Here is a 23204-nt window from a genome sequence, read left to right on the forward strand (position 1 = left end):
ACCAGCGTCCAGGCAAGACCGCGAAGCAGTACATGGCTGCCCTGCAACAAGCGGCGAGACTCTGCAACTTCGACAAGCTCGAAGTCCGTCTACGGGATTGGATCGTCTGCGGGCTAAGGGACCGGAAGCTGCGGCAGAAGATGTTTGCCAAGCAGAAGCTGACCCTTCGGGACGTCCAGGAGGAGTTCCTAGCCTGGGACGTAGTGGAGGAGTCCGACGCAAGGGAGAATGGGACCATCCATCAGCTGTCTGGTCACGATGACGAAGAAGGGGGAGACTTCGAGGTGGACGCCATCCACCGCCAGCAACGATCAACCACCTATTCCCGGGACCACGGGAAGGAGCAGCGCCCAGCGACGGCCGAGCAGCGGTACCAGGAGTGCGGATGCGGAACAAGCGGCCCCTGGTCTACCCAGTTCTCCGGCTGCAGCACCCATCGCTCCCGATCTACCCAGCAGTGCAGCAGCGGCCCCAGGTCTACCCAGCCCGGCTCACTTGTACAACACCGGTCTACCCCGTGCATCGGCTGCAGAGCAGGAAACTCCAACCGGTCTACCCGTTGCGCCAGCTGCGGAGGACAGCACCCCCGGTCTACCTGCCGTTTCAAATCGGCAAAGTGCAGAGCATGCGGGAAGACCGGCCACATCGCGGCGGTCTGTCGGAGCCGGCCAAGGGACAGTCTGCACAAGGTGGAGGCGGATTTCCAGCTGGCCACAGGTACAGGGGAGAGGTCGCCGAGGCTTACGGTTAGCCACATGGTGGGACGGTCGGCTGTTTGCGAAACCAGGGAACACCCACCCCTTATCCCAAAAATCAAACTGAGGGTCAAAATTCAAGGGGTTCCCTGCGTAATGGAACTTGACTCTGGGTCAGCCGTATCCATTATCTCCGCGCGGACTTTCAGCGAGATCTGCAAGTGGAGCGGCCAGCGGGTTCCCCTGAGGCCATCCAAACTGACCCTCTCAGACTTCCAGAACTTTCCGATTAAAGTCAGGGGGGAGGCATCGGTGACGGTCCACTACAAAGGGTTTAAGGGGAAGTTGAGCATGTTGGTCGTCGAAGGGCAACGGACCAGCCTTGTGGGGCTAGGATGGTTCAGGGCGTTGGGCATTGGGATCACCGGGATCCACCGAACGCAGAGCCACACCTCCCTGGAGGGCATCTGCAGGGAGTTTGCGGATGTCTTCGACGAACGGTTGGGGAAGTACACCGGGTCCCCGATTTCTTTTAAATTAAACCCCCTAGTCCCACCGGTCAGGATGAAGGCGAGGAGAGTTCCCTTTGCGCTCAAGCATAAGATTGAGCAGGAATTGGATAAGTTAGTGGAACAGGGGGTGCTGACGCCGGTAGATGGGGCGGACTGGGAGACCCCCATAGTTACCCCATTAAAGGCAAATGGGGGGATTAGAATCTGCGCAGATTATAAGGGGACAATTAACCGGGCGTTAAGTGCGCATTCGTACCCGGTTCCCGCCGTAAGCAGCATCCTGGCATCCCTGCAAGGTGGGGCGGTATTCGTGAAATTAGATCTTGCCCAGGCTTATCAGCAGCTGCCGGTAGACCCCGAGGCAGCAAGGGCCCAGACCATCATCACCCACAAAGGGGCGTTCCAGGTAAACCGACTGCAGTTCGGGGTGAGCGTAGCTCCGGGGATTTTCCAGGAAGTCATGGAAAAAACGCTAAAGGGGATCCCTGGGGTTTGCCCGTATTTTGACGATGTCCTTATAGCGGCCAGCTCGGAGGACGTCCTGGCATCACGGCTAAGAGCGGTACTCAGTCGTTTTAGGGATGTGGGTCTAAGACTGAAATGGGACAAGTGTAAAATTGGGGTTACGGAGACGGAGTTTCTGGGATTCAGGATAGACGCACAGGGCATCCACCCGTCAGCCTCCAAGGTGAGGGCTATCAAGGAAGCCCCAATTCCCAAAAACAAAGCAGAGCTGCAAGCGTTCCTTGGTCTCTTAAATTTTTATCATACATTCCTGCCGCACAAGGCGACCATCGCGAAGCCCTTGCACAGGCTCCTGGACAAACAAACACCCTGGGACTGGACTGCCACACACACAAGCGTGTTCAGGACCCTTAAGAACATGCTAGCCGGGGACGCAAAGGTCACTCACTTCAGGGAGGACCAGCCCATCTGCCTAGCGTGCGATGCATCCCCTTATGGGATAGGGGCAGTCCTCAGCCACTTAAGGGAGGACGGCTCGCAGGCTCCCATAGCATACTATTCCCGGACCCTGTCAGCGGCAGAGAGAAACTACGCGCAGATAGATAAGGAGGCACTGGCAGTGGTCGCGGGGGTAAAAAAGTTCCACGACTACCTGTACGGGAGGGAATTACTCATTTACATGGATCACAAGCCCCTGCTGGGATTATTCACCACGGAGAAGCAAACGCCACAGATCCTTTCACCAAGGATGCTCCGTTGGTCCATTTTTCTTTCAGCATACTCCTGTAAGCTAATCCATAGACCAGGAAAGGAAATGGGACACGCCGACGGACTCAGCAGACTTCCCCTAAGGGAGACTGGACCGGATCCCGCTCCTGCTAATCAGATATTAGCAATACAGGAGCTGGCTGAGTGCCCATTAGACGCTAGCGACATAGCAGCCAAAACTCCCAGGGATAAGATTCTTAGCAGAATTCAGTCCTGGGTTAGCAGCGGGTGGCAGGACAAGTCACCAGGACCTGAGTTCACAGCATTTTTTACACAGCGGCACGAGCTCTCAACCCATAAAGGCTGCCTGCTGTGGGGGAGCAGGGTCATCATCCCCACAAAACATAGGGAGAAAGTCCTTCAGTCCCTTCACGAGGGTCACCCGGGAGTGGTAAGGATGAAGGCTCTGGCCAGGAGTTACCTGTGGTGGCCTGGGTTGGATAAAGAGATAGAGGGGTTGGTAGCAGGATGTTACACATGCCAAAGGTCTCGCCCAGAGCAGGCACACGCTCCAGTCCACAAGTGGGAACAAACTCACACCCCCTGGTCCAGGGTCCATATAGATTATGCGGGGCCATTTCAGGGACACACCTTCTTAGTCATCGTGGATAGTCACTCCAAGTGGTTAGAGGTGGTACCTGTGTCCAACATGACATCAGCGGGCACAATACAGGCACTAAGGGGAGTGTTTGCCACACATGGGCTACCAGATGTAGTAGTATCTGATAATGGAGCGCAATTTACCTCCTCGGATTTCCAAGTGTTCCTGAGGACCTTGGGGATTAGGCATGCTACTTCAGCGCCCTTTCACCCTGCCAGTAACGGGTTGGCAGAGAGGTTCGTGCGGACTACCAAGGATGCACTCAAACGAATAGTACAAGGGGACTGGAAACAGAGACTGGCCACATTCCTCCTCCATCAACACGCAACACCCTGCACAGCCACAGGAAAGAGCCCAGCGGAGCTCAGGTGGGGCAGACGCCTCATAACTACGTTAGACAGACTCCACCCAGACAGGGTATCAGCAGACACAGAACCCCCAACCCTCAAAACTAATTTCAACATAGGGGAGCAGATCTGGGCCAGAAATTACAGCACAGGCCATCCATGGGTGCCAGGTGAAGTGGTGGAACGGACAGGCCCCCTCTCCTACAGAGTAAGGGTGGAGGGGGGACTCCTGCGGAGGAGACACTTAGATCAACTAAGGAAGAGAGCCCCTGAGAGGACAGGTGGAGAATCAATGGAAACAGCAAGGGAGGAGGCAGAGCAAACACAAACACACACAGAGCCACAGTCACAGTCACCCAGAAGAACAGCAGGAAGGGTTTTGGGGCATCCATCTGCCTGGCAGGGAGCTGACAAGGAAAGTAGGCAAGAGCCTGAGGGCAGCAGGTCACAAAGAGCCAACACAGAAACACATGCACACACACAAATCAGACCAACACAACCAGACCAAGGAACAGGAAGCAGAACCGAAACCACTACAGAGCCAAGCCTGAGAAGATCAAACAGGACACACAGAGCCCCCAGCTACCTCAGTGATTATGTTCGCTCTTAAGCCTGGGGGGAGGAGGAATCTGGAGGGTTAAATGTAAAAATTGTAAATAAGCTGTATATAGTTAAGAAGGAACGACAGAGGATCATCCTCACTATGGGGGAAGGGGTGCAGTGTATGCCTCCCAGCATACACAAAGGACAGCACAGCAGGAGGCTGATGGTGCAGATCAGCAGAGGGGCTGGACAGCTCCGGGCGATGACTGCTCACTCAGGATAAGCCTAATGACTTAAGCTGTTGACAGCCCCAGGCATGGTCAGCCTGGTGGGAAGCCAGGATCTACACCCATTGTCACCTGCACTGGCAGGAAGCCCAGGTTTGAACTGATTGGATGCCATCCACCTGGGCAGGTACAAATAGACGCCAGGCTTCCCTGTTTCCCCAGTTCGTTCTGTTCAGAATAAACTCATCTTTACCCCAGCTCTGTGTCCATCTCTATGTGAAGCACACGACTTTACAAAAAATATGCTACCAATATTTCTTTGGTTGTTGTCTGTGGAGGTTGTAAAATAAATGTTAGGAACAAAGGCCTATGGGCATGGAAGCGATCCACGTGGAAGGGAACAGCTGCAAGATTTGTCAACATTCCATTCCTAGAAGGAACAAAAAAACCCTCTAGTTTCAAATTCTGGAAAGCTGAAGTAAGATAATTCAGCCAACCTTTTGATCCAGCTAGGCAAAAGTGCAATCTTCCCCCCCCCCACCACCACCCTCAATGCTGAGAAATGAGGAGAGAAGGAGGAAAAGTGTACAAGTATCATCCATTTGGTTATGAAGTACATAAAAAATTGCTGGTTTTTGATGCACAGCATGGGTTAATTTTGAGTTTTTGACAACCTGAACAAGACCTTGGACCTTAATATGAATGTATAGCATATGGACTTCCAGATCTTTATTAACTTCAGGGTCAGGATCTCTCTCCTTATTGTCAATACTGTATTGGCTCTCACAGTTATATGTAAGCTCAGTTATAATCCTGGAGACAGTTCGAGCTGAAAAGCTGAATCCCACCCATATCCAAATTGCCAGGTAGAATCTCTTAACTTCCTATCGTGAGCTGACAACACAATTTTACCTTCTTAGATAAATTCAGAACAATTTTGTTTCTTGCTTTTAACACTAGTCATCCAGATCTAAAATCCAGATTTTATCCATATATTGCTCATTATGACTGCATTCTATTGTGTCCCTCTTGCCAATTCATTTTCTGGCTCTTCGGCTTTGAAACGGAGATGAGCACCGGCCCCTAGAGTCGGAAACGACTAGCACACACGTGCGGGGGAACCTTTACCTTTACCTTTATTATATCTTATGTAAATCTTATGTAATAATATCTGCCTTTTTAGTCTAGAAAAAGAATTGGCAAGAGGGACAGAATAGAATACAGTCATAATGAGCAATATATGGATAAAATCATTAGAGAGTGAAACCTTGATACAGTTTGGGTTAAAAGAATGTCAAAATCATCCAGTTTGTATCTCTAGTTAAAAGACTACTGTACTGGAGCTTTTCTAGATGGAAATTCTGAGGTTTTATATAAGGAATTTTATATTTCACATTAAGTATACATATATATTTATCTGAATTGTTGTTTATCTTTGCTCTTTCCTATTTGCATCTTAACATTTTAAATGGTATAAATAATGTTTTTCAGACTTGACAACTCCAATCTGTGTATAAAATTGTTTATACTTATTGTGATGAGGGACAAAGTCATTTCTTTTCCTGTATTATATCCTTTTTCCTTTCCTTTCTTTTCTATTTTTCTTTCTCTTTTTTCTTTTCTGCATCTTCTGTCTTTCTTTTTATTCTTTTAAGTTTATTATTTTTAATTATTGAAATTTAAATGAAATTGCTACTAAAAACAAATTCTAAGAAACTCACATTTGCATGCAGAGTGCAATCATCCCACAATCTTGTTTATGGATAATATCATTTTATATGCATCTACTGTATGGAGTCAAAGAGCAGTAAGGTTTACAATTCAGTACTACAGGCAGAACATACTGGCCAGCAATCCCTAAGAATCAAAATTGGGAACTCCAAGGATGGATCATTAAAAGGAAGAGAACGTATCAGGTCCACAATCCACAGCTTTAAATATCTGGGAGTAGTATTCCATTCTAGGGGGATCCGGAAGGCCCCAAATGTGCCCTTCAGATAGCATTAAACTTCTTGAGGCTCTCAGGAGGTTAATCACGAAGTCTTCGTGGTGCAGTGGTTAGAATGCAGAATTGCAGGCAAACTCTGCTTACAGCCTGGAGTTCGACCCTGATGGGGCTCAATGTTGACTCAACCTTTCATCATTATGAAACTGGTAAAAAGAGGACCCAGATTGTTGAGGGCAATATGCTTACATTGTAAATAGATAGTGCTAAGGATTGGTATATACAGTAAGTCTAAGTGCCATTGATAACGTAAACATCAGCTTTAAAACTTCTTGAGGTCAAACCTTTCATTCTGAATTATACTTAGTATCTAAATAGGAACTTATGCAAAGATGAATATGATGGTGATTATACAAATCCAGTTCCTGAAGTGTAGCCTTGCTATCCTTTGATGTGCATATATTGTATCACACAGACTAAAGATCAGAGTGCCTAAAATTAACATGGAGGTATGTAATTATTTACCAGCCAGATGATTACTCACTGTGTTGGAAATCAATGATTGAATATAAATTAATGCTACATGAGCTATCCATAGTATTTCTTATAACTACTGGGTATGAACCAGCTAAAAAAAATTTTTCTCTGAAGACTAAGTAATATGAAATATTAGAAGAAGAAGACAAGATTCTGTTAATCTCATTCTGATCATTCTACATCATTTAGAAAATCATGGGCTGCCAAATTTACCTGCAGTTAAGCACTTTTCCCAGACTAAGAAAATAATTTTATAGGAAAGGGAAAAATGTGAATTTGGGGAAACTAAAACAACACAGTTCTACTATATTGTTCTTTCTGTAAGGATTTCCATAATAGTTAGACTTTGTCCCTGCTTTTACAATATCCAATCAGAATGGGTTATTTCTGTGTTATTTTCTTTCTTATAAGATAAAAACTCTCATTACTACATAGTGGCAAAAAGAAACAGAATAGAGCAAAAAAATCATAGTGTTGGGGCAGTTTCCCTATTATAAAGGGCTGAAACATTTGCCATTTTTAGAGCAATAATAAAACCATCAGTTATACAACAATAAAATCATCTATTATGTACAAGATGAAAAAAAATGTTAACCAGAATTTTCCTAATTCTTTCCAGCAACAGCAGAAGCATGCAATAAAATTGATTTCGTCCAGAAAAAAGTAAGCATTCCTTCATGCAACACGTATTTATTGAATTCATTGCCAGAAGGTGTGATAATGGTCATTAACAAGATGTCTTTCCAAGGGAATAAACTAAATGGATGCTCATTTTTCTACAGGTACTTTAATTAAGGTGGTTCTACAAAACCAGCAGTTTCAGAACCTGTGTGGCACTGAATATCATTGGGCAGACAGGAGTAGGATGGAGGCATGAACTCTTTCAGCTCCAGTTATAAGCTCCTGAAAAACACATCTGTATGTTCATCTGTATGAGAAAGAGTGTCAAAAGAACACCTGAAAATTCTGCTCAAATATTTACTTTAGAAACTGGAGGGTCATAAGATATACTTTCCATAAATCATTCTCAAGGTGCCACTTTGTGATAATCAAAAATGGATATACTCAATGACTTACAAAACTTCCATCACTACCCAATTAGGATTTTTCTCTTTGCAAAAGAAGTCCCACCCTGTAACCCTGTTGTTTTTTCTCTGTTAATGATATAAATAGGGCAGCAATTGCACATCAAAAGCCTTGGACTTCTGAAAGAGATCCCGAGGTAAGTTGCTTGCATTATAAACATAATCAGTAAGAGTTCAATATTTCATGCAGCTTAACTAACATGACCTGTGGATAGATGTTGTCTTTTAGAAGGGCAGATGTCCTTGTGACATTTTACTCATACTTTTCAGCTTAAAATCAGTACCTCTATTTTTGGTCAGTAGCCATGTAATTTATACTTTATTATTTATAGTAGACCGACACAGTGATTTCTCTAAAAGCCATCTTTTAGGAGTAAAAATTGAACTACATTTTGTATATGATAATCTGAGCAGTCTGAAATGCTCAATCTTCCCATGTCCAAGAAGGCAAACTGCTACAGATCAAAATGATATTTTTTTAAAGTTATGTTGGTCCTAGCAGCCACATCTACTTCACCTTCTGGGCTTCATCTCATTGAAGGCAACTCCTCCACTCTAATTGGCTGCACGGCTTGTAATGGAAATACTCCCTTCCCTCCAAGCACTGCAGAAGCAAAAAAAAAATATGAACAAATATAAATGTGTCTCCTCCACACTGTACAATTCAATTCAATCAGTTATTTGATCTAATCATTCAGACTATGATTTTATATACAGTTACTTACGAGTAAGTTGCATTGGTGACTTATTTAATGGGGAATTGTTGTCTTCAAGAATAGCTTATGCAATGTGCATTTGATATTTGAAAGCCTGGCACTTTTTTCTTATTTCCTATTACTCAAATTGACCCATTTTTTCTAGCTCCATCCATACTTACCTATAGCTAAATATTTAAAGAATGCCTGTATAAAAGTTTATTCTTTGTTCTTTAATATATAAGACAAGCGTTTGAAATACAACAGCAACTAGCAAGGACAGAGGGGAAGGGAATTGGCAAAATGCCCATTTATTGGCAATGTTTCCAAAATGTGATATGCTCTTCTGATTTATGTTTCAGATGCACCTACTGTTCTGCACTCTCTTCCTTTCCCTGATCATAGATGGGCCCCTGGCCAATGAAATCAACAGTAATCTTAAACTCCAGAAGAGATCAGTGAAGATAAGTCCCCCTCAGTTGATCCCAGGTATATAAAGCAAGCTTCATCCATGGAGAAATTCCTTTTGTCTACAATCTCCTTTATCTTGAGCCAGTGGTTGTAGAAATGGGCTCCTTGTTTGAAGAAGTGTATTGACTTGACTTCACTGAAATCCATTCTACACAGTCAACCAAATGAAATTGCACTGTGGACAGAAGCAAGGCACACTATGGTGCTCAGAGCTTACAACACTCCAATGTATTCTAAATATTGCAACTAATTTTTTAAAATTAACTTGTCCAAAATATCATATGAGATCAGCAAATCATCAGATTCTGGGTTAGCATCATGCTTGCTGAGAAATTCTGGTAGTTGAAATCCAAACATGTTGGATTTCCATACATCAATACAAGGAATAAATAGAATGTTTGAATAAGGCAGGTCTCATAGCATTTCCTATAAAGAATCTCAAATGCTGAAATCTTCAAGACTGACTGGTAAACCATTGTATCATGGAAGTCTGTATTAAGAGAGAAAGAGAAAGTACAAGGTTACGTGAAGATTAAGTGAAGACACTGACTGTCAGTGTGTGGATTATATATTTTATGAACTGGAGTCCAAATATGGGGCAGCCAGACAACAAATACAACCCAAAATAGAATACAAGCAATAGGTCCCAAATGTATGTATATATAAGGATTATACATAAATTCTAGTCCAGAGTATAACTTTTTTCCATTAAAATTAACAGAAACCTTTTAAAAAAATCTTCAAAATTGCAGTAGATCAGTGTTTTCAAAATCTTTGATTTGAAGAATCTTTTCCTCTTACAAAAATTATGGAGGACCCAGAAAGACTTTAAATATCAATTTAAAATGTTTTTCATGAAAAAACCTACATGTTTTAACAAATAAAAATGATGAGGAGAGTAGCATTGTTTAATATTTTTGCAAATAATTCTTGAACCCTTGAGAAAATCTTGGACATAGTAATTTACGAATGGATTTATACCTATATATAAATACGTGATTTAGTAGATGGATTGGAACTATGTTAGAATCCTACAGTAATAGACCCAAAGGTACTATCTTTCAAAAAGCAACTGGACTTTCTTGTCTTGTGAAAGAAAGACAATCTTTGGGACAACCATGGCCTTGGCAACTGAGAATCTCCATATACATACAGTAATAGACGATACTCACATGGCTGAGAAAGATCTACAGAAAATACGCTTATATTTCTTCATAACTTTGACATATTTTCTCTTTTCAGATGAAACCAACAGTGCTCAAGACCAGAATGATGACATCCAACATTCTAGTAGAAACGTTAGTGTTTTCTACGAAACTACTATGAGTTGGACTTTGTTCCCAGGATCTGTCCCCACCGGAGCTGTGTCTCACTGGAATAGCTATGCTGGCAGATGGGAATATCCTTGCATTGAACTGTGCTGTGCTGCTGGCTACTACAGTCCCAGCCAGGGTCCTTATTGCTATTACCCATATGGAAACAAGGAATATTCCACTTCTGAGTTCTGGATTTTGGTGAATGGACATGACTTTGAATCCCTAAGCTGGAAGGGAGGTTCATGGGGTAAAGTCCCACCCAATTCCATCAACACCTGTGCAGGTATAAATTTATATGTTGGTAAAAATAAGTATGGATTAGGAAAGGTAGATAGTAAAAATCAAGCTTTCTTCCTTGGTTGGAATGGTAAAGAGTACTGGTATAAACACTATGATGTCCTGACCATTAATAAAGACTATCGCTCGCAGAGCATCTCCAGTGTCAGGTACTTTCTGGACCAGGGATCATACACTGAAGCAGGCATATCTATAGTCTCTAGCAAAGTTAGCAACTATGATTGTAGGACAGTGAAGAAGTCAACCACCTTATCAGGAACCGTGTCCTCTGAACATACCTGGGATGTGGGCCTTTCCTTCTCTCAGGGCATAGGCTTTACAATGACAGCAGGCATACCTGAAGTCTTTGGAATATCATGGGGCATTTCATCAGAGAAAACGTTCAACTGGACGAAAGGTTACACGCAGAGTGAATCAATCACTTACTCTGATACAGTTGAAGTTGAAGTCCCACCCAACCATAACTGTGAACTGGAAATGGGTGGCATGAAAATGAGGGCAAGTATTCCCTTCAATGCCACTGCCACTCGTTACTATCATAGTGGAGCAACCCGAATTGCTCCCATCCAAGGTACCAGTCACAATGCAGTTGTGGCTCAAGTACGAACAGTAATCAAGAGGTGTGAACCTATCCCAGATGCACTTCCATGTAGTACACGTATCCCAGAAGTGATCTTCTAGCCAGGTTAATGACTGTGTTCTCACAAATGCTCAGCCTAGTTCCTGAAATAATCTAATTCATGGATTTTCTCACTACATTGAATTTATCAAAAGACTGGGCTTGTTCAACGTATTAGCCATTAAAAAAACCTAACTAAAATTAGGAGTAGCATTTTATATGAATGTAGCCACTAAGACTTTATGACTATGGCTGACCTAAATAAGCTATATGGGAGAAAGATAATACTGGAATTAATAATACCTAGTTCTTATGACCATCAAAGTTCCACTATAAAATGTATCTGTCCTCTTTTTGTGTTCATTTTGCGTTTTTTAGTCTTTATCTTCTCCTCCTCTTTCAATGGTTGAACTCTCTTTCATTTCTAGTGAAATATTGCTGTTGTACAAAAGTAACATTGAAAATATACAAAAATGGATTAAAGATGTGAAGTATGGCTTCTTAATGGCTTCTTTCAACTCTACAGGTGAATTACACAAAAATGGTAGACTGAGCTATACAGCAGTTGTTTAGTTTGTGACTCGGTTTTAGGGGATCCTATTCAATGCCTCAGCATGTTGTATAAATCAGGACATCAACTTAAGCCGCAATTAGGGTTTATAGTGTTTGAGTATAACTGGCCTGAAGTCTTTGTTGAGGTGGTGGTGGTTGGGTAGAAAGGGAATGCTCTCTATGCCATAAATGAGCAAAGTTTAAGTCTAATACAGGGGTGTCAAACTCAATTTCATTGAGGGCCGCATCAGCATTGTGGTTGCCCTCAGGGGGCAGGGTGGGTATGGCCTGGGTGGGCGTGGCCTACTGGGTGGGCATGGTTAGAATGCGTATGGCCTACTGGGTTCGCATCAAGGGTGCCTATGGGGGCCTGGGCAGGAGTGGTACAGATCTGAGGGTCTCTGGCAGAAGGAGGGTCTCTGGGCCAGGGCCAAGGCAGTGGGGGCCGTTCCCTCACTGTTTCCAGGATGGCTTTGCGGGCCGCATGAAACCACTTCATGGGCCGGATCTGGCCCCCGGGCCTTGTGTTTGACATGTCTGGTCTAATACATAAATACATTTATTTGGTAGATTTATATGGCTACACATTTCAAGTATAAGAAAGCAATAGCCCCATAGCGAGATAGACAGCAAATAAATTTAACAAATAAATAAATATAACTCTAAGTATTTATTTATTTATTTATTTATTTATTAATGGGACTTATATCCCGCCCTATCTCCCGAAGGACTCAGGGCGGCTAACAACAATAATATACAATAAATACAGAAATTAAGATAAAATTAAAATTAAAGGCCTCTGTGCAATAAATTAAAAATTAAAAATAAATTAAAAATTGTAAACATAATTAAAATCCCTGTCAGTCCAGGTCAGCCAGGTGAAAAAGGAGTGTTTTGAGGCCGCGGCGAAAGGACTAATAATACTAAAAAAATGAAACTTCAGCTGGGAAATTTCAAATCACATTCACCTTCAACACAGACTTGAGAAAGGCTTCATTACAGCATTTGGTTAACTTGAGTTTGAAACACTTTGTGGAATTCTCATCACAAATTATATAATTGCTACTGCAACTGTAATTAATTCCCCTTAGTATTAATACTTAACATATTTGTATTCTTTGTTCTTTGAACATATTTGTATCCCCACAACTCCATTCCTAATATTTTTTTTAAGAAGGCTATAATTCCCACACACCTCCATCACTGGCGTAGCGTGGGGGTGCAGGGGGGGCCGCACCGGGCGCAACATCTGGGGGGGCGCGCTCGCACTCGCAGCTCTCTGCCCCTGCCTGGCTCACTCACTCTCTCTCACTGCAGTGCTGGCTGTGCGAATCCGATCCGAGCCGCCGGATCGCCGCCCACTGTGGAGGGGGGGTGCCAGGCGTGCGGTGCGGAGAGAGAGCGCGAGGGACTATCTGGGGGAGGGACAGTGCAGCGGCCGCCCAGCGCAGCGCTGAGCACGGGAGAGAACCACACCAGACCAGCCCAGGCAGCTAAAATCCACGGGTTAGGGGGCACAAATTACTTGCCTTGCCCCGGGTGCTGACAACCCACACTACGCCACTGACCTCCATGTCACTAAAAGTTAAACTTAAAGCTTTTCTGAATACTTGACTAAATATTTTTTAGGATCACTTACAATATTACATTTTTGTTCCCTGACCACCAGAGGTCAGCACATACCCTTATTTAAAAATTCACAATCTTTGAAAGCTGAATTTCAGTCTCTGGCCAGGAAGCAAAGGGGAAATGAAAACATGGCGCTTTTATGTAACACATGCATTCCTGGACAATGACAGCTGTGCACTGATGTTGATCACATAGATTCACACTGCCCTGCACTACTTGTCTTTTTTCTATTTCTTGAAATAGAACACTGTCCAAAAGTAAGCTAACGTTCTTCCAAACAATGGATAATGTCAGATTGAACACATTCCAAAGATATGTTTCCTGAAGTTATTTTTTCCTCTTTGTTGTTGTTGTTGATGCTATTTGGACGCTGTTTAATATTTATATTTTCTCTTCAGCCTTAAGACAAAGTTGTGCACAACTTTGCATTATATTGAATATTTACATTAGCAATCTTTGAGGCACCCACCCCTTTAACTCTACATGGGCCTCTGAAATCATAGCTTTGTGCACATGTACCTGGGAGTTACTGAATTCAGTCAGTCTTAATACTCAGTAGGCACACAGAAGATTGTGCACAGCTGCCAGATCGCCCATGTAATTTGTTCGTCAAGAGGTTCATTAACCAATTTTAAAAATCCTTACCTACCCAAAGACATCATGGCTAAGCTATGAACACAAAGCTGCTTATCTCTGCTGGGAGGCACCCTTCCCTGCTATAGACCCAGTGAAGGCTCTGGCCACAGGCCACCTGTGCTTCAAGGCCAGGGAAAGAAGGCAGGGCTGAAGGTCACTGGGTGGCCTTGGGTTCATCACGGTCTCCCAGTCCCACCTCTCACAAAGGTTGCTGCAGAAGGGAGAGGAGAGGAGAGGAGAAGAGAGTGCTCGGCCTGCCAACTTGAGCTCCTGAAGAAAAACAGGCTATACAACTAATAAAACACAGAACAAACCTAAGCACTTTTTTTCCTCATTGAACAGATAAAATTCAAAATAACTATAATAACAGTCCTTCTGGACTGTGCTAGTCACACCCACTATACCAGGGGTAGGCAACCTCGGCTCTTTTATGACTCATGGACTTCAACTCCCAGAATTCCTGAGTCAGCAGGCGACTCAGGAATTCTGGGAGTTGAAGTCCATGAGTCATAAAAGAGCCGAGGTTGCCTATCCCTGCACTATACCAAGTACAGGTACTCCTCGACTTGCAACAGTTTGTTTAGTGACTGTTCACAAGTTACAACGGCACTGAAAAATGTGACTTGTTCATAGTTATGACCTTTGCAGCATCCCTATGATCATGTGATCAAAATTCAGATGCTTGGCAACTGACTTCGTGTCCCAAAGTCATGTGATCCCTTTGCAACCTTCTGACAAGCAAAGTCAATGGAAAAGCCAAATTCACTTAACAACCTGGTTACTAACTTATCAACTGCAGTGATTCACTTCACATCTGTGGCAAGAAAGGTTGTAAAATGGGGCAAAACTCATTCAACAAATGTCTCATTTAACAAAATAAATTTTGGGTTCAGCTGTGGTCATAAATCGAGGACTACCTAGTTGTCAGAATCCATTTATATCACATTTCATAAATGTATAGGTAGAGCCTTGGTGGAGCAGTGGGCTAATGCCTCCTTAAGTAACACCAGCTGCCTGCAATTAGTGCAGGTTCGCATCCCACCAGGCTCAAGGTTGACTCAGCCTTCCATCCTTCCGAGGTAGGTAAAATGAGGACCCAGATTGTTGGGGGCAATAAGCTGACTTTGTAATAATGCCGCTTGGGTTGTGTGTGAAAGCCCTAATAAGCAGGCATATACATAGAATGAAGGCTACTGCTAAGCTTGTAAGCCGCCCTGAGTCTTCGGAGAAGGGCGGGATATAAAAGGAATTAAAATTAAAAAATAAAAAAATAAAAAAAACATTGTGCTTATTCTGGGGATTCTGCCATCTCTCCGAGGGGGGGGGGGAGAGGATAGTTTACAACTGAAAAGGAAGAAGCAATAACAATAAAACCAAGGAGAGTTCCCTTTCCCACAGAAGGGCCTGACACCTAAGCAAATGATGGGAGCCTGACCAAATGGATGAGGGGAGGGGGCTGAAATGGGAACGCTTTATATAGGATTGAAATGTAACTTTGTTAGATTCCGTCTTGTATTGCCACAATCGATTCCATCCTAGTAAACATTTTCCTTTTGGACTAAACTTGCATCCAAGAGTTCTTATTTCCTAAGATGTGGATTGAGGTGGATCCTGACACTAGTACTATTTCTTATCTACAGTAGGAAAGTCTGGTACAGACATAACAGTGCATCAAAGCCATGTACCAAAATTCCTGACTTTATTTCAACATGGGATTCTCTTTCACATTCTCTTCTTTCTTTCTTTTTCATCATCTTAGCAACATTCACACAGAAGCAACCAAACTTTCAAGATTCAATCTGAAGCAGGTTAAAAGTTTATGGAAATTCCCACTCACCAAGGCAGTTCCTTGCTTTCAGTACTATGTATTAAAAAGGCAGATTCTCAAACCTTTGTGCAGAGTGGCACTATTCACTCTGGAGTAATTCCAGCCTGCCAATCATTGTGTACAGATGGCATCACAGCAGAGTAGGATGGCACATCTCTTTCTTTTTAGGTAAATGTATTATTCCAGCCTTTCTCAGATTCTCTATCTCTACTTCACCAGATGAATTAAGAAACAATATGGGCCATGGGCATTGTGTTGTTTTGCACACTACCCCACACATATTCCCTGGTCCACATATCATAACTGAAGCTTAGTCACTAACTGAACCCAACCCATCGGCTAACATAAGTTTTCTTTGGAATGTTGGCTGGAGAGCCTGACATTCCTTCATACTGCTTCAGCCCTAGTGATTATTCTGAACTTGTAGAAAAAAACAAAAACTCCAAGCAGACATCTGCTGATCACCTTCTTACCATGCAAGCTCTTTTTCCTGCTTGCAGAGACTGGTCTCCTTGGATCTCACCTGAGGCCATTTCCAAACCAGAGAATACCATCCATGCCCCCCCTCTTTCCACTTAGCAGATTCATCCTCACGTGGGAGAGATGGTGCCTCTCCCAACTAAGCTCTGCAAATTAAACCAGGCAGTGCAGGCTGTTGAGGCATATCTCCCATACCCAAGATCCACCCACCCAGCCTATCTGTCTACCCCTCCCGCATGACTGGTGGGCAGGGCTGCCTCCAGCCAGAATGCTCCTCACTCCCCTTGATCAGGGCAGATTCAAGCACACAGATCAGGAGCTGCAGCATGTCACAGAGTCCCAGCCAGCCAGAAGTCCCTGCAAAAGGACAAGGTACTCCGGATGCTTCCCCAGAAGAACCCCCCTGTGCTGAACTGAAAGCCAATTTTGAAAAATGGTGAGTGGGGCATGGAAGATATCAACAGTGAGATATGTGTAGATTTTTTTCTTTTAGAAAAAAAATTATTCTTGGACCTGGGGAGGTGCTGGTGAAGGAAAACGAGGTGATTTGAAAAAAGAGACAGGAGCTACAAGAAAAGTGGTTGGTGGGAAACTGAAGCCAATTATGGGATGCCCTGATTTCTGCTCCCCACCCCTTGTTTTGGCCACTTTTGACCACATTTCTGAGGTGTTCCGCAGTGTTATTCAAGGGTAAACATGACAGGCAGTCATGTAGCAGCACTTGGGAGACGGCTTGGATGCCCAGAGGTGAGGTGAGGAGGGGGGAGAGAACATGAACGAATCCAAGCAATTTCTTGAATATAAGTCAGAGATTAGTCAGGGTGCCCAACAGCAACATCGGACAAAACTAACAGGAGTTCCAGGGCTGGTTTGTGATAATTGATATCTGGTACCTTCAGAAAATGTCCTATGAAAGTCCTCATTATTTTAAGCCAAACTACTAAATAAGTAAACTAGGCCACTGACTATTGGCACTCATTGATCATGACAAACAGGCTTTGCCTCCCAGACAGCCTGTGGACTTTGACCCAAAGTCAGAACTGATATACACCAACTCTTTTCCTGGTTTTTTTTTCCCCTTCTGGAACCCTGTAATTAGTGACACTAAACTTTGTCAAAAGGCTCCCCCCCTTTTTCAAGCAGTTTTAACATTGCTCTCTCTTAATACGTGCCTCTTTTAATATCCATTCTCCTGGTCTTCCTTTAAGAATTAACCTGAAAAAGCACTTTCAGGAATTCAGCTTCTTTGCTCAGACACAATCACATTGCAAAACTGCATCTCTTCAGAGAAAGTACTAGAATCAAGCCATTAACTTGGGAATTAATTTGGGAATTATTGGAGAAGAAAATGCAAGGCCTTCACTTACCTTTGCTAGCAAGATACATCCACTGATAAACCCACTGTTTAGCTTTCAAAGGAAAAGTTGATGCAAGTGTTCTGTACCAGCCTGCTACCGGCCCTGCAGAAAAGGCAGGGACAACCCCTTTTACAAGAAGGCAAGAGGCTGGAATTAAGCCTGCCAAATTTATTGATACAAAAGCAAACAGAACAAGACACGAACCATGAAACAGGAGCTATTCAAGCGGTTGCCTTCAGCAAACCAGCCCTCCCATGCATTCCCCTTTTATACAGTTCAGGGCGTGGCTTCTCTCTGCCTCCTTCCGAGGTGCCCCATTGCCTTCCTCTGTTTACTCCTGATTGACTGCCTCCTGCGTTGGGCGTCCTTGAACAGGGCCAGCTGTGGGTCATCTTCATCCACGCTGTCAGGCTCACACAGCTGGGTCTGCGTCGTGACCAGGTGGGAGGGGCCTGGCTGAGGGCTCTCATCAGCAAGCTCTCCAAGCCCCTCAGCAACCTCTCCAACACCCCCCTCCTCCTCCTCCTCTGAATCATGCGACCCAACTGCCGAACCCACAAGCTGACCCTGAATCACAACAGCAAGAACAGCTACTAAACAGTCTGGAAATGCCAGCAACTGAAGTGAGCAGATGTTAGACTGATAAACATTCTGAATGGCAGATAACTGGAGGCTCCACCTAAGAACAGAATACAATAATTTTTTAAAAAAATAATCATAATTATCAATAGTAGTTGAACCTTTCATTTTCATGGGAACTTTCTTTAAAGAGTAGAACTGGTAAAATAACAATTTTTGCCAGCAACCTATCTTTATTCTGAATTCACTGAGTTAATGGAAGTGTTAAATAAATATACTGCTTTGTGTTATGTAATGGAGAGCACAGGATATAAATAATAAATTACCAAACTGATCTCAGTATATTCTCTTCTGAATCAGTTTAATGTTCACATCTACTATATATGGTCACTTTTTTATTAGATGGATGGTGGCGGTGTTAAGTTTGAAAAATAAATAAATAAACGTGTGACAAGTCCTCTTTTACAAATATACAATTATTTACAACACTATCATTATATATAACAATTTATTAACAGGATTGCATGGGTGTCAAACCCACGATGTCATGTGACGTGTCGCAATGCATTGCGACTTTTTCCCCATTGCCAGCAATGGGGTGGGTGCAGTTTTGGCGTGACCCATCTGGCCTGCGGGCTGGCAGTTTGACACCCCTGGATCCAATAAGATCTCACACCAGGAAGCTTATAGTCAAGACAAGAGAAGCCATAAAAATAAAAGGAGGAAATCTGACCTGCACAGACTGATTCAGACTCCATTCAACTAGCTGCATTTCAGGCAAAAAACAAAACAAAACCACAGATGAAAAAAATAAGCAAATGCCATCACATGCAGGGCTTTTTTTGTCATAGAATGCTCAGAACGGAGTTCCAGCACCTTTTTTGGATGGAACCTTGTAGGATAGGCAAGGTGGGTTGTATGACATGTGTGAGTTCCGGCACCTTTTTCTTTTACAAAAAAAGCACTGATCACATGCAATATGCAAGGTTTGCCCTTATGCTCAAGATAAGCCAGGGTGCATTAAGGACTCTTTCCTTCTTGTTTGCTAAGTGACCTGGATAAATTTGTATGGCACATTTCATTCTTAGCACAACATCCTGCTCTATTTTATAACTTCAGGAACAATCTCTCCTCTTCATAAATTCCCACTTTCACTGAGCCCCACTTTTCCTTTTGGTGACATCACAATGATTTCATAATCTCCTGTTTATTTCCATCTACCAAACTAATCCTAGCACTCCTAGGAAGAGGATTTTGTGCTGGATCTGCCAGACATAAGGTCTTTATCATTTCCTTTTTATTTTTCCCTGTGATAGGCATAAAAATAGAAAGATCCTAATCTGGGAAAGCCAGAAATGCAGTGAAAAATAATAGGGACAATGCAAAGGCTCATAGAAGCACAATTGAAACAAAAATTATAAATAAGCAGACTTAGAAAAATAAAATCATATTTTGGATTTCAACTTGTACATCCTTATATACTCAAACCACTCTTATAACTGAAGCCTGCAATGTGTCATCCGAGTTTCTTTCTCCCCCAAAGAAAAAATGCAAGCCATTGTTCTGATGATGATACAAATAAACATTGTTATTCAGCAACTATTATTTATTTAGTGTATTTCCAAGCCACCCTAATCAACTCTGGTGAATATACAACATAGCTAGTACACATAGCTAAAACCATAATATAAAGTTCAAACTGATAAAAATAAAAAAAAATATTTAAGAGATACCAGTTCAAATGACTGTTGTATTATAATAGTTTTAATTTGTCTCCTAAATACAGGGAAAGGGGGAAATATTCTCACTTCTGGGGGTAAAGTAGTGCAAAAAATGGGGGCCACCCCTGAAAAAGCCTATCATCTGATTGTTACCCCATGGAGCTGGTAGACAAGAGTGCTTTGGACTGCTCTCTATGTATTTGGATCAGCAAAGCAGCAAAAACTGTTGCCTCATATAATTCTGTGCAGTGCCATGAAGGGCTTTAGAAGTGATGATTTGCACATTGTTGGATTATTTGACCAGGGATAAAATGAGAGATGTTATTATTATGGGTGGCTTTTTTGGGATTTGTTGATATTGTAATTAGAAAATATGGCATACTAAATTAGTTTTTCCCCTTAGTTATTTTATGATCTAAACTTGATAATATTTGTCTTTTTTATTCAAAGTAAAGAAGTTTAAATGAACATTTTCTATAAAGGAGAATTTATTTCTCCTTGTTATATTTTAGCCTATTTTTTCTATTAAGGTAATGGGATTCATTTATATTTGTGAATTGTGGATTTGTTTATAGTTTACAGTTAAGATGTAGAACAGAATATATTGCATTTAGAGTGGCTATTTTAAGGGAACTGCTAGCATTTGAGTACTGGGGTTTTTTCACATGTAAAGAGGAATGGTCTCTTTATGTTACATTAAACTGGGTTTTTTATTTTGCTTACATTAAGATATTGGGACTATTTTATCCTTCTTAAATGGGATTGAGATGTGGAATGCTGTCTTTATATTAATTAAGCTTAATATTTTAGAGTTTATTTTATTAAATTTCTATACCGCCCTTCTCCCAAAGGACTTCTGTCTTGCTGCTAAGCAGATTGGAAATGAGGTTACTTAATTTATTTACCTATTGTTAAAAGATGGGTTTTGGGATGAAATGTCAAGTAAGATGACATGAAGAGATATGGAATTGTTTACACTTGTCATAATCAGGGTAGGAAGCTGCTTTGGGGAGGGGGTTGCTTTCTTGTACCCTTTTTCATTTCTTTTAGCATCTACTTTTTATTGCTTTTTTAAAAAAAAACTGTTAATAACGCTATGTAAAAAAAAGTGATGACTAGCACTCTGAGCTGGACCCGAAAACCAGCCAGAAGCCAGTTCAGCAATTTCAAGATAGGTACAGTACAATTATGCTTCAATGCAACCATCCCATCAAGAATTGGGCCATCACATTTTGAAACACCTTTAATGGAATCACTGCTCTGTCTCCTTCACTCTAACAATCACTCCTCATCTTACAATATCAGACCTAAGATAACACCAATCACAGGACCTCCTTGGGAGGCCTCCCCCACTGCTATTGAAGCTCCAGAGAATGGAAGAAATGGAGAAGGACTTCCCTGGCTGTTGCAGCATTTCCTGATCCACCTTCTTGTTTAAGGCATCATGTTACCACAGCCAACACCTGACACACACTAATCAGTACCTCCTGTGTTACTCTGATTGAGACCTTGGGAAAAAATTGAGCTAACAACAATCATCTTCAACTCCGTTTCGTCTTGAGATGAGTCATAAAGAACTTTATCCTGGATTCACTATTTTATCTGAACTTCACCCAAGGTTTACTTTGAAGTCAACTCACTTTTCTTGTCTCCAGCCAGAGTTTAATGATCATAGCAGCTGCAAAATAGATCTTTGGCAGCCATCCTCTTTTTCTTTGTTCTTTTCCCCCTGCTCTTTTTATGGAGCATGGATTTCGATTTTTAAGGTATAAATATGAAAAATATTAAAAAGGCTGAGCTGCTATCCAAACATCCACTCCCTATGAGATTGGATGATTGGATAAGTCACTTATTCATGGTTCACATCGTGCATGTTGGTGAGCATGTAGTGCAAGCTTATTCTACATATCAGCCCCACTAGGTTGGACAGATCAGGAAATGAACTCCACATGAAACCTACTGAGATTGGCTATATATACAAGAACCTTGCAAATTTGATTGTGCTGTAGTAATTGTTCCTTATTATAGTCCACTAAAATCAGGGAGGTGTCTGCATGAGCCATTTCCAAATATTATCTCTAGACTTCATCATCATCATTATATAAACTTGTATGCTGTCCAGCTCTCATCAATTCCGGGTATTAAAAATGTTTCAGCCTTTTTTTACTTAGGCAATGGTTTCTGTAAATTCATCCTTCCAACTCGTCCTACCAATTCTCTACCATCTTCCTTAACTCCAACTCTCTAAATTCACACCCTTCAGAGATGCTCGGAGAGAAACATTCTAGCCAGCATCTCAACTCATCTGGAGAACATCAAGTTTATGGACAAGCTTAAAGAATTTAAGATGTTCAATTGTGAAAAAAGAAAATCGAGGGGAGACCTGATATTAGCAGGCAAGTACATAAAACCATACTGCCTGGAGAATTCTGGGAGTTGAAATATACACATTTTAAAAGTTGCCAAAGTCAAGAAAAACTTAATTAGATGATATTTGTGGTCTATGATGGCTCAGTTCTATAATGGTTGTGTATTTTTGTTCATTAATATTTACAATTTACATTACATTTATAGCTGTTCCAACAGATCAATTCTTGGACAAGAAAGACTGAAATGTAAATCCCTGTAAATGAATCAAATCAATGAATTAAGTATTGTCTTGCTTGTGCAATATTTCTCAACAAGTTACTTGATTGTTCTCATTTGCATCACAGGAATAATGCAGATCAACAGGAACACTCTGAGACCTACCATCTGCTAGGTCTGAAAGAAGCAGAGAAGGGAACATTATTTTTTGCTAATGAAGCTACAGGCAATTTAAATCAGCAGCGGACAATCAATTACATAACTGAGAGAGCTAAGGACACTAGGCTAATGAAAGGTCACAACAAGAAATATGAGTTGCAGGGCACAAAATTAGCCTAGTAGTGGAATATGTTGCTTAAAGAAGTGGTGGACTCTGCTATATCTGAACCTGCTCCTAGGACCTTTTTAAGATCCTCAGAAGGAGAGTAGACTCAACATTCATTTGATTCACAAAAATTCAACAGACACTTTCTTCTCATTGCTTCCTATGTCTGGATATTTTTTTTCTGGATGATTATGGTGGTGGTGGTGGTGGTAGTAGTAGTGATAATACAAGATAACCAGAACATATAGGAAAATCCAAAATATTGATATATCTCCAATAGAAAAGAATACATGTAGCTCAGGGCTCAGGACTGAACTGTGGAATCCTTGGTGCTCTCTGAGCTTGGTATGCTTGCAGATGTGTCATTACCCAACTAGGTAACATCAT

At 42.2% G+C, this 23204-nt stretch overlaps 2 protein-coding genes across 2 annotated transcripts in view; one reads left to right on the forward strand and one right to left on the reverse strand.

The window, feature by feature from the left end:
* The window catches only part of LOC308678925 (natterin-3-like), a 56518-nt gene extending 34364 nt beyond the window's left edge, over positions 1–22154 (reverse strand). The window contains 3 exon segments of the mRNA XM_081346155.1: positions 8243–9381; positions 17811–18285; positions 18919–22154. The gene's annotated coding sequence lies outside the window, so the exon portion shown is untranslated.
* LOC308678927 (natterin-3-like) lies at positions 33–11383 on the forward strand (the record flags this gene model as incomplete). The annotated part of the gene is made up of 5 exons (XM_081346158.1): positions 33–83; positions 180–497; positions 618–717; positions 8826–8909; positions 10134–11383. 5 exons carry the CDS (start codon positions 33–35, stop codon positions 11183–11185), a joined length of 1605 nt encoding a protein of 534 aa, XP_081202284.1. The 3' UTR covers positions 11186–11383.
* Positions 22155–23204: the final 1050 nt, after the last annotated feature.

The sequence above is a fragment of the Vipera berus genome (genome assembly GCF_964194415.1).
Source record: "Vipera berus genome assembly, chromosome: Z".
In the NCBI taxonomy this organism is placed as follows: domain Eukaryota; kingdom Metazoa; phylum Chordata; class Lepidosauria; order Squamata; family Viperidae; genus Vipera; species Vipera berus.